At 50.7% G+C, this 11140-nt stretch overlaps 1 protein-coding gene across 2 annotated transcripts; it reads right to left on the bottom strand.

Moving 5' to 3' along the window:
* Window positions 1–1689: 1689 nt before the first annotated feature.
* TXN2 (thioredoxin 2) lies at window positions 1690–10413 on the bottom strand. 2 transcript variants are annotated; one of them, XM_064155342.1, is made up of 4 exons: window positions 10356–10413; window positions 9487–9701; window positions 7445–7568; window positions 1690–2405 (listed from the first exon to the last, which is right to left on the bottom strand). In XM_064155342.1, exons 2-4 carry the CDS (start codon window positions 9699–9701, stop codon window positions 2289–2291), a joined length of 456 nt encoding a protein of 151 aa, XP_064011412.1. In that variant the 5' UTR covers window positions 10356–10413; the 3' UTR covers window positions 1690–2288. The 2 variants fall into 2 exon arrangements, with proteins under 2 accessions (XP_064011412.1, XP_064011413.1); XM_064155343.1 differs by having other exon boundaries at window positions 10309–10385.
* Between the last annotated feature and the right edge of the window lie 727 nt (window positions 10414–11140).

Raw genomic sequence — 11140 nt, 5'->3', positions numbered from 1 at the left:
TCCCACTTGCACCTGCTCTGCTATTAACAGCAGCTGTGGGAATCACTGAAGCCTCCTCAAGCAGTCAGAAAATGAGGAGTTGAATTGAGAGCCTGCCACAGAAAACCTTGTGCTTTGAATCCTGTCCTGTGGCAAAAACTGTTCAAAGCACTGAGGGAATCTCAAGCTGCCCCCAGACCCCTCCTTCTCCTCTCTACCCATCATGCTGTTTCTGATGGATTTCCACAGGGCACCACACATGTGGGTCTTCAGCATTTATCTCAAACAAACAGCTGTGCCTTTCCCATAGTGCACCCTAAAGCATGCTGGCACTTTAATAGCTGAATGGCACCTCAGCTCCACTTTTCCTTAGGAGGAAGTGATAAAATAACTAATTTATGCTGCCCCTTAATTACACAATGCAAAGTCACTGTGTTTTTTCCTGTTCTGTAGGATGGTGAAGCATTAAAGCTGACTATTGTCGGGTACGTGACGCTGTTCCCCTACATTTCCTGCTCATGCAGGAGAATGGAGACAGTCTTTACTAGAAGTGTTTACAGAGCAGGAACATCAAAACTGCAGGGCAAATTGCCTGGCCTGAAACATGAGCAGGACATGAGCAGCACAGCTTCTGTGGTGTCCCAGATAAAATAAAATAACCATATTCTGCTGATTGTAACTGACCAGCTTTACCAAATTACAGCCAAGTTACATCACCTCTAGCAGTAATCTGGGGGCAAGATCAGCCCAGCCTGGACAAGCAGACACCCATTTCTGGAAACCTTGTGGTGCTGCTGCTCAGGCCCCATAGGTGATAGAATCAAGTGGGAGCAGCGATGCCCGCAGCACTACAGCTGCAGGACACACAGCACTTGGATCACCGCTCCCCTGCTCCTTCAGAGGTCATAAATTGTTACAGCAAAGGTACAGAAAAAATTTGCCTCACTGCTCGTAACAACCTTTACCAGGGAGGTGAAAAGAGGCAGAGTCAAAGCAGAGTTAAGAGTAATTGAAGGACATGGAGGCTGGGAAGAAGAAAGGGGAAAAAAGGGGCATTTTGTACATGGTAATTAAGCATTTACAATGTTCTCATACAGCTTAGATAAGGAAACTAGACTTGAGCATTATAGTAGGCACCAGTGCTGGTGCTGTGCTCTGCCTACAAGCACACAAGTAGGCTGGGAGCACTTAGAAGCCAAGCTGACTACAAACAGGTGCATATGAGGAGGAGAAAGAGATGATAGGAAGGGCTGAAGGCTGCTTGCAATGCAAGCACACAACTGCCTCCTCTAGTCTAAAGGTCAGGACAGTTAAAGTCACAGGACTGCCTTCTGGCAGAGCTCACCTGCATTAGCACATTTAATCATTCATTTCATCATAATCAGGGTGAGGGAGGCTCTCAGGCTCCCCAGGCAAGAGTAGACTGCGAACAGCATAGGGGAAGCAAGCAGAAGGCAGGTGTCGCATGTGCAATGAGCCACTGTTCCTCTGCACACAGGAAGCAAGTCCTTCCTTCAGCAGCCTGGATCCAGCAATCACCCAAAGGGGATGATAGAAACAGCACTGAAAACCCCATGAAAGTAATTCACATGTGTTTTTGTGGCACACTGTTAGAAAACAGCCACTGTGCTGCTCATAATCCCTCTCACCTCTCTGGATAGACAAGGGACTTCCCTGTCATTCCTGAGAATCAACGTTTTATTCTCTGGCTAGGTAGCAGTGACTGATAAAGTTCTCTTTATTACAGTCCTACAAAAGGAGATCCATAAAATATTTCTATTTTCTCTTATAAAATGTGCTGGGAACTCATGGATTTGTGGAGTGGTTGTACCTGTCCCAGCAACACAAGGACAGAGAGACAAAGAGACAGCTTTCTCAGGCAAGAGGCATTCTCAGCTTCAAACAAACCCACCCAGGGCAGGTATGTACTTACATCTTGCAGGGAGCAGCTGCCCTCTGCTCTGGGCTATCAGATGCTAGGCAAGACAAAAAGAAAACATTCCTCCTCTTAAGTCAGCAGCAGCTCCACGCGTCAGCTCTTTGCTGATAAACACAGGCTTCCAGTTCCAGCTGCATTCCCCATTTTGAGAATAAGCAGCCGTGCTCCTCGGCGCCCCTTAAAACTACTGCTGCTCAAGAGAAGGGGGAGAGGGAGGGGAGGGTTACAAGACTGTCCATCTACAAACCCCAAACCAGAAGAAACCCCCAGGTTGTACAAGGCAGGCAGTTAGTGTGCCCCTCCGCTCTCCCAGGCAAGGAATGCACAACATGGACGTATCCAGAGGGAGAGGTACAGCCACTACTTTACTTCAGGCTCCAATGAGTTTCTTGAGGAATGCCTCCAGCTGATCCTCATCCTTTATCCCTACAAACTTATCCACAACGTCTCCATTCTTCATAGCCAGCACGGTTGGAACTGCTGACACCTGGAGGCAAGAGAAACAGGAAGACAGGGGTGAGCAGAGGCTGCAGGGAACCCAGCCACACCTGGACCCCAAATGGAGCGCTAGAGAAGAAGTGGCTGGAGGAGCTGAGCATGCATTGCCCTGGGCTAACCTATCTGCTCACAGAACACAGGCCATGGTGGGCTCCGAGTTACTCCCACCCTGTGGCCTCATCTCTGTTCTGCCTTATGTTGCATCAATTAAGTCAAGGCTGAGCAGGTTTTTGAGGTTAAGACCCAAAATTTTAAAGACAAAACTAAAGCTAATATAAAGAGAAAGGAAATCTTTTTCTTCTCCAGTACAAATTCCTCTTCTTCCCTTTTGTCCTATCATAAGTAAACAAACCCAGTGTTTTACCAGGACGCCTCTCAGACATGACCTTTGGACATTTTATAGTCAGGGTGGTGTCAGATTGGACCTGTGCTCTCCAGACAGGACTGGAGTTAGAGCTAGAGGAGGGCTCTCCACTCGTCACTGCACAGGCAGATTTCTTGCTTCATCCTGTCACAGTAACCACAATCCCCTCCCCAAGCCCTCTTTCCTTTTCTGCTCCTGTTTTCAGTGGTTTAGCTATTCACACACCAGTGGCTGTTCACTGCAGATTCCTGACAATTAGGTAAGAAGTGAAAAAGTCCCTTTGACCAGAGCCAGCAGGCAGCTGTGCTGTGCTGCTCTGGATGCTGCTTTTTTCAGCCCAGAACAAAGTTTTCTGGGAATTATCCAAGAGAACAGTGGTGGAAATGACAACGTTCCCCGAGGACTTGCTGAATGACTGACAACAGAAGAGACCCTGGGGATATGACTGAGAGAATCACAAACTTGCCTAGATTGGAAAAGATAACTTTAAGATCATCCAGTCCAATCATTAGCCTGACGCTGACAAGTCCTCAACTAAACCATATCCCTAAGCCCTTCCTCTATAGGACTCTTAAATACCTCCAGGGACTGGGACTCCACCACTGCCCTGGGCAAGCTGTTCCGATGCAACCCAAGCTCAGAGAGTTGCGGCAGCAGAGAGATCTGGTTGCCTTTCTGACCCCTCGGCTTTGGTGCCCTTATTTCTGCAAAGCCTCCCCACCATGAAACATGTCCTGTGCTTATCTTGCCTGTTGCCTCCCTGCAAGTCTGTGGGGCCTTCCCCACATGTGCTGCCAGCTAGGATCTGCAAATCCTTCCTCTGGACACCCGCCAGAGGGTTGGCTCTTCTCCCATCGGGAGCCTGAGATGAAAGACATTTTGTGCTTCCCTTCCCAGCCAGTCCCTGCCGGCCAGGTCCAGCGTGCCTCCCCACAGTCTTTCCTTCAGGACTTGTGCACTCATCTGAGGGATGTGAGCTACAGGGCTGCTGGAACACACAACCTTCAGCTCCTCCTAGTGACTGGCAGGAGTAGATCCAGATAGCCTGGGCTCGGGGTACAGCACTGGCAACGGTCCTGCCAGCACTCTCCCTTGTAATTTTAGGAGTGACTAAGGATGGTATCAGCATTGCACTCAACCGTTCTCTCCCTGACTTAGAAGGGCAAAACCCTGCTGAGGCTCTCTTTGGTTTCAAAGTGGGTTAATTCTGAGCAGATCTGCCCCAGCTTCATGCAAAAAATCCAGCATACCCAAACAGCACCAGGAAGCATCCAACCATTATAGCCCAGGTGAGGAAAGGGCAACTCTTCAAAGTGCTAGAGAGAAGCAGCTAAGACCAAGTCACAGGACTGTGCACGCTGACCAGCATACCCTTAAGCTTCACACAGCCTTGACTCCTCCATGTCTTCCTCTTTTGGTGCTAGTGAGCAAAGCCCAGGAAGGAGTGGCTGGTCTGGGGCTGGTGTTGCAGTGCTGGGTGAGAACCAGGGGCACTGAGCAATTTGCCTCTGCCCAGGAAACACAACACTTCTGAGAGCTTCCTTCCTACCAGCTGCAGCAAGGGCAAGACATTAACAGAGCACACACTCTGTTTTGCTGCTTGAGAAGCAAATGCCATGGGAATTTCTAGAATGCAAAGCTGAGGGCTTCTTTTTTTTTTTTTGGTCCCATCTGCACTGAACCTAAACAAACTCTCCTTCTCAAGAGCATTTTTAGAGAAAAAGTCAGGCTGCTTGTGATCAGTGCTGACCACAGATAAATAAAGGCGCCAATCCAAGCTATTCCTGGCAGCACCCACACCAATGGTCTTCCTCATCTGAAACTGGGGCTTTTATACAAGCTCAGATACCACACAATGGAGCAGGGGGAAGGATTTTCACTCAGGCTGCAGAATGAGTAGCAACACAGGACTGAGCTCTGCTGATGAACCACCATCCCTGTATCCAGCAGCTCTCCTGAGCTGCCCACCCACAGTGGCTGGAGAAGGGGCTGCCCTTTCCCAGTGGCCAGACAAGCAGGCAACAGGCCAAGGCAAGAGATGAATCTGAAGAATTTTAAGAGACAGCAGATTAAACAAAAGTGTTTCTTCCCCCTTTCTGCTCTTGAGGAGAAAGGTCAGGAGCAGGCTGGAGCAGTGGAGAAAAGGCACAACCAGAGATGAAAGGTGTTAGATAAAAAGAGGGATGCCCAGAGAAAGAACTTTTATGCTGGGCATAACTGGACAGGGAAGAGTGCTGGGGACGCTTCTGGTCGCAGGAAACGCATCCCTGCTTCGTGCTAAACTGGGACGGCTGGGAGCCAAGGGCAGACAGCGGGCTAGGCAGGAATGTGCCGGCATTCCTCAGCTCTTCCAAGGGGCTTCTCCCCCTCCCCCTGCCTCCCCCCACGCCAAGAAGGCTGCTGAAAAGGACGTTGTGCAACTTGGGGGCAAGCTGGGGGTTGCGTGCGTGGGCAGGAGAATAAATATGGGTGGAAGGAGACTTCCTGGCAGCCAGTGGAGGAGTTACAGGGGTGGCATGGATGCTGAAACTGGCCAACACAAAACCTCTCTAGCGTGCAGACATCTGAACCCAAAAGCTTTTAAAACAAATACATCTTTCCTTATACCTCCTAAACTCCACCTGTGGGTTTCCTGATCTCTCCCAAACACTATCTTCGGGGTCCCACTTTCATCTCAAATTGGTGTCTTCCCATCAGGCCTTATGCTCCCATATCTTTAAGCAGCAACTTCCCAGAAGATGAAGCAAAACCAAGTATATGCTCAGCACATGAACCAGACTTCTACCTTGAAAAGAATGCCCCAAACTATTAAGACAAAAAGAAAAATATCTTCTTTGCAACTATCCTAATCACACTAAGGGTGAGGTTTTAGACACAGGAATAATGGTCAAGACCAGCCACACACACCACTCGGAGTGCAGAGGACAGTGACAATACCCAGGCCCTCCCATACACCCAGAACTTCATCGTGTTTGTACACGTGGCTCCAGAATGGATAGCTGGAAGCTGGTCCTTGCCTGCGGCCTCAGTCCTGCCTGCACCTATGCCACCTGGGCTGTCTCACAGCCCAGACCCTACAGACAAATGCGTGCACAAAGCAGCTAGTGGAGCCACTCACTCACTGTTCAGTGAGAGAGTCCAAGCAGTGCCTCACCAAACCTGCACAACTTGGGAACTTTCATCCTCTTTTTAAAGATCTTCACATGCACATGCTGTTTGCTGTTTTCCAGTCATCTGAGATTATCCTCTTGTAATCCCAGCTAATTGCATCTACTGGAAGGCTTGGAACAATACAAGAGTTAAGGTATTAATCTCTCTTCTCTTCTCCCTTTCTCCTCAGTGTGGCTGCTACCAGAACGTTGCCTGGCTCTATTAGGATTCACACATTTTCTGACCACAACTAAAACAACCTCGCCCTCTTCAGCTTCCTCTCACCAGCACCCTCATGCTATGCAGCCTTCAGGCTTGCAAAACACATCCCTGCTCAGGAGCCAGTAGTCATCTTCTTCGGCTTGGGGCATAGCTGCCAGCACACCATCCTGAGGAAAGCACCTGAGCCTGAATCACATTTGTGGGTGCCAGCTGGGTAGACAAGCCACCACCAAATAGGCAGAAAAGTCTCTTTGGGAAAAAGTGGGAGGGAGCAAGCTGTTTCCACTTCCCTCTCTTTCTGATTTGGCACGGTGAAGGAATGGCACAGAGCAGCTCCTCCAGGCAGGAGGAGATGACAGCTTGCTTAAGTAGATGGTTCACACTTTCCTGGGTAACTAGAGGAGCTTCCTGTGCTGGCCTCCACCCTGCGAGTGGGACTGCACCTGCAAAGGGGAAGCAGCTCCATCTGTGTGATAGGCAAGTGAAATTAAGCACTTTCTTCCCTGTAAGACAAAGCAGCAGGATGCCCTAACTCCATTGACTGAGATGTTGTTTACAAGAAGGTGAGAACAGTCATCAGTGGAGTTTTTGTGTTTCTTAAACTACCTAATCACTGACACAGGGTAAAACTAAATACTTTAAACCAAATTCGTGGCCTTCTCTAGTCACTCTGCTCCCTCCTGGGAGCAAGGCAGCACGGGGAACACATCCAACAAGCACGGAGAACACTAGGGTAAGTGCCAAGGGCTGTGCTTGACAAGAGTAACATGCACGCTCCTGTTTAGGTGGGTTCTCTGACCTGTTCAAACAACACCCACGGAGTGCCCTTGTGCTGTGGTGTAAGGATGAGATGCTGCCATCCAGCAAGAAATCTTGAACAAGGAAGGGAACTAGAGGACAGCTTGGCTGCACAAAGAACGCACAAGAGCAGAGCAGACCGGGGCTTGTCACTTCACATTCCTGCCCTGCACTGCACCTCAGCAGCGTAGCTGTGCACATGATAAGATGCTGTGTATGCTGCAGGCTCCTTGAGGCCAGGCAAGATAGCTGCCTTTGAAGCTTGGAGGACACCCTTCTGTAGAACAAAAGGTGGAGAAGTCGAGCACAAGTGGCAGAGATGGATGAGAGCCAAGCAGTGAAATTCACTTATTAATGAACAACCCAAGGGATCAAAAACCTATAGGCACTGGACTTCTCCCCACCAACACCACTGCAGCAGGCACACTACTCCCCAGGGAGGGATCTTCTTTGCACCGCTAGCAAAAGAAAGTCCATGCAATCCCAGCTCCTACCTCATACTCAATAGCAAGGTCTGTGTGATCATCAATGTCCACTTTGGCCATCAGCACTTTCCCCTCCTGCTTGGCCACCATCTTCTCTAATCTGGGGCCTAGGATCTTGCAGGGGCCACACCACCTAGTGGAAAAGGAGAAGAGAGGACACTAGAAGAGGCAAGTGCAGCCACAGCCATGGAAGGCTTACTGGTAAACCAGTGCCTTTACCACCATACCATTCCATTTGAGAGTCAGCCTGGAAACATCATCCCTGAATCACAACTTAGAAAAACATTTCTCTCACAACAGAGCTGTCAAAGGGGTTTTACTCTTGTGTGGGGGTGTGTGATGGAGGGGGCTAAGTGAAAGAAGAGACTGCTGTTCAGCACTGGTGGGTTTTTTTACTGTTATTTCAATCACACTGCAGTTTCCCCCCCCTTCTCAGCTATTCACAGAATGGTAGGAGTTGGAAAGGACCTCTGGAGATCTAGTCCAACATCCCTGCTAAAGCAGGCTCACCACAACATGCTGCATAGGACTGCATCCAGGTGGATTTTGAATATCTCCAGAGAAGGACACACCACAAGCTCTCTGGGCAGCCTGTTAAAGGGCTCTGTCACTCTCAAAGTAGTTTTTCTTCATGTTCAGAAGGAAGTTCTGTGTTCCAGTTTGCTCCTTGTACTGTTGCTGGGTAGCAGTGAAAAGAGTCTGGCCCCACTCTCCTGCCCCCTACCCTTTAACTACTGATCAGCATTGATCAGATTTCCTCTCAGTCTTTTCAAAAGTAAACAGCTCCAGGTCTCTCAGCCTTTCCTCCTAAGAGATACTCCAACTCCTTAATCATCTTCATAGCCCTTTACAGCTCTTCATCCCTATCCTGCTTTGCTGATGCATACAGGCAAAGCTGTGACCCTGCTGACCACAAAGCTGCCCTAGAGCCAGTGCTGCTGCAGGAGTCACAGCCCACACTCAAATCAGTTATGCCAATCATCAGATCACAGATTTCCCCTCCATGCCCACTGCAGGGTTTACAGAAATGCCCTTTTAGCTGCAAAACTCAGACGTGTTGCAACTGTTCAGAGAGAGATCACCTATTCCAAACCCAAGTACAGCAACAGGAGACTTTGCAGGGCCCTGTGCACAAAACCCACCCCCTGCATCCTCTAACTGCACCAGTTATGATGGACTGGGCTTACTCAGTAAAAAAAAAATAAGTTAAAAGTCCTAAGTGCTTTTTTCTTCTAGAACTGAAGCTCAGCCAGTTAATGTTCATTTTGGTTTGTCAGCTTGGTCTACAAAGAACTTAAGTTTTGGAGCTGTTTCATACACTGTTTGCCCAGAATCAGCCACAGCAGGCTCATATGACAGTGCTGTGGGACTAGGAAAATATGTGAGAAAACAGAGATAATCAGAATTGTTAATCCAGCAGATAACCTCTAGGAATATTTTTACTGGCAGGAGGACAACAGTGTTGCTATTGATGACACATGCTGCCACTGATGCCACGTGGCTGTTACTAAAAGCATTTGCTGTCAGGAGCCCTACCTCAAGAGCATGCAGCTTAAGAAAATTTGAAAGACAAAACATGATGGTGCAAGGGTATTCCAAGCATAGTGTTCTTCCACAGCTGTTAACATCATGTAGTATTCATAAAAGGACACTTAATCCACAAAAAATTGAGCTAGCAAAGCATTTTCTTGAGGTGTCTTTTGCAGGATGATGCAATGCCAAGGACAGGGTGACACCCTAGCACTTGGGAGGTGCAGTTATGCTGCTCTGAGGAACACATTCCTGGCACTCGTATTTTAAACTCCTGCAGGGTGTATCTACACCTAGAGTGCTGCAACTCGACGAGTGAAACCTCTATAGGGTGTGCCATAGGGGCAGAAGCACCCTTTAACACCCAATGTCCAGCAGAGTGGCTGGCATCTCCACAGCGTGGGAAGCCCTCAGGCGTATTCACATGCCCAGTGTGCTCTGAGTCCCACAGGAAGGCAGCAGGGACACACCTGCACGCGTTAACAGCAGAGGGGCACAAGAGCCATTGACGGGGAACTTACTGTGCATGGAAGTCCACCACAACAGGTTTGGGGTTGTTCACCACACGGTCCTGGAAATCACTGCCATCCTGCACGTTGAAAGTGCTCCTGCAGCCTGCTGAGGTGCTGAAGGCCCTGCCATGAGGAGCCAGGGAAGCACGCTGTGCCACGGGGCCCTGTAGGTGCAATGTCCTGGGGGTGAGGAACAGCCGCTGGAGAGCTAGCCTCTGTGCCATCTGTTGAGACAGGAGAAGGTATGTGGTGTTAAGTGTCCCCCACAACTGGTTCCACTGCAGCAGTACCCCACTTAAAGCCCTCTCAGCAAGACACCACGCTTGGACGTCCTCTGGACAGAAATATATGGGGCACCACATAAGAGCGTTTACTGCCCCCATGCCTAGCCCCTGCCACCCCACTGCAGCTCCAGACCCTAGCAGTGGAGTCCTACCTGCTAGCTACAGAATCCAGCTTCCTTCTTCTGTGAGGCAGGGCCCCTCGCACCAGGCACAGGATCCCAATTTCCTTCTGCCCAACTGAGCAGCGCCTTACCCCAGCCTGATCCCTCTCTGTAACCAGGGTAGGGATCCCAACAGCTCTCACCAGTGGGACAAGGCCCTGCAGCCACTGGGTCTCCCCTCAACCCCGAACCTGGTGGGGAAGGACAGCCTCACACAACCACGAGGGTCTACTGCTCCTTCAGCCCCAGAAGGCAGGACCACCCCAAGCCATGGACCCGACTGCCCTCCCCAGCCGCAAGGGGCAGTAAGCTCTGGCCAGGAGGCTCTCACACCCATAGCGCCATAGGACAGGCCCCCACCCAGCATGGGACACTCCCCCACACACCCCAAAGTCCCCAGGGACGCCCCCGGGCCACGACCACCACCCCGCACCTTCTCGGAGGTGACCCGCGCCTCACAACACTTCCGCTTAGCGCCCCACCCACACGCTGATTGGGCGCCGCCGCCGGAAGCCTGCGAAAGAAGGGAGCCCGCTCTCCAAGCCGATTGGTCACTGCCCCAAGCGCCGATCTCTGACTGGCCACCGCGGCCGTCTCTCAAGCCCCTGCCCACTGTGCTGCAGCAGCCTGTGGGCGGTGTCATGAGGGGCGAGTCCGGGATGCTGATTGGCGGCGGCACCCTCCAATAGGCGCCGTAGGGCGGAGGGGGGCGAGGCGCGCAGCGAAGCGTAGAGCAGGTCAGGGTGCAGGGGTGCGGGGCCGTGCGGTCTGCTCCGTCAGCAGCGCCAAGCTGTGTCCCTTAGCGCCGCAGCTACTCGGCGTCTAAATGCCTGCGGGGACGGCGACTCAGCCGCTTCCCCGAGCAGCTTGTTGCCGGGCTTAGCAGCCCTTTCGATGTTCAGCCTAGAGCTCCCCTGGTGCAACTTGAGGCTGCTTCCTCTCATTGCATCATTCCTTACTTGGGAGAAGTGTGCAACGCTCCCCTTGCTACAGCCTCTTTTCAGCTAGTCTTAGAGGTCTCCCCTCAGCCCCCTTTTCTGCAGGCTAAACAACTTTTCAGTTCCCTCAGCTGCTCTTTGTAACTGTGCTCTAGACCCTTCACCAACTTTGTTATCCTTCTTTGGATATACTCCAGCACCTCAATAACTCTCTTGTAGTAAGGGGCCCAAAACGGAACACAATATTTGATGTGTAGCCTCAGCAGGATAAGTACAGGAG

This window comes from Pogoniulus pusillus, chromosome 15, assembly GCF_015220805.1.
Source record: "Pogoniulus pusillus isolate bPogPus1 chromosome 15, bPogPus1.pri, whole genome shotgun sequence".
Classification (NCBI taxonomy): domain Eukaryota; kingdom Metazoa; phylum Chordata; class Aves; order Piciformes; family Lybiidae; genus Pogoniulus; species Pogoniulus pusillus.
This window is presented reverse-complemented; position numbering and strand designations above follow the sequence as displayed.

Coding starts and splice junctions, on each gene's coding strand:
- TXN2 (XM_064155342.1), bottom strand. CDS start 9,701: ATGGCACAGAGGCTAGCTCTCCAGCGGCTGTTCCTCACCCCCAGGACA. Junction 7,569..9,486: donor GTGGTGGACTTCCATGCACA/GTAAGTTCCCCG, acceptor CTTTTCCACTAG/GTGGTGTGGCCCCTGCAAGA. Junction 2,406..7,444: donor ACCTTGCTATTGAGTATGAG/GTAGGAGCTGGG, acceptor TCTTGCCTCCAG/GTGTCAGCAGTTCCAACCGT.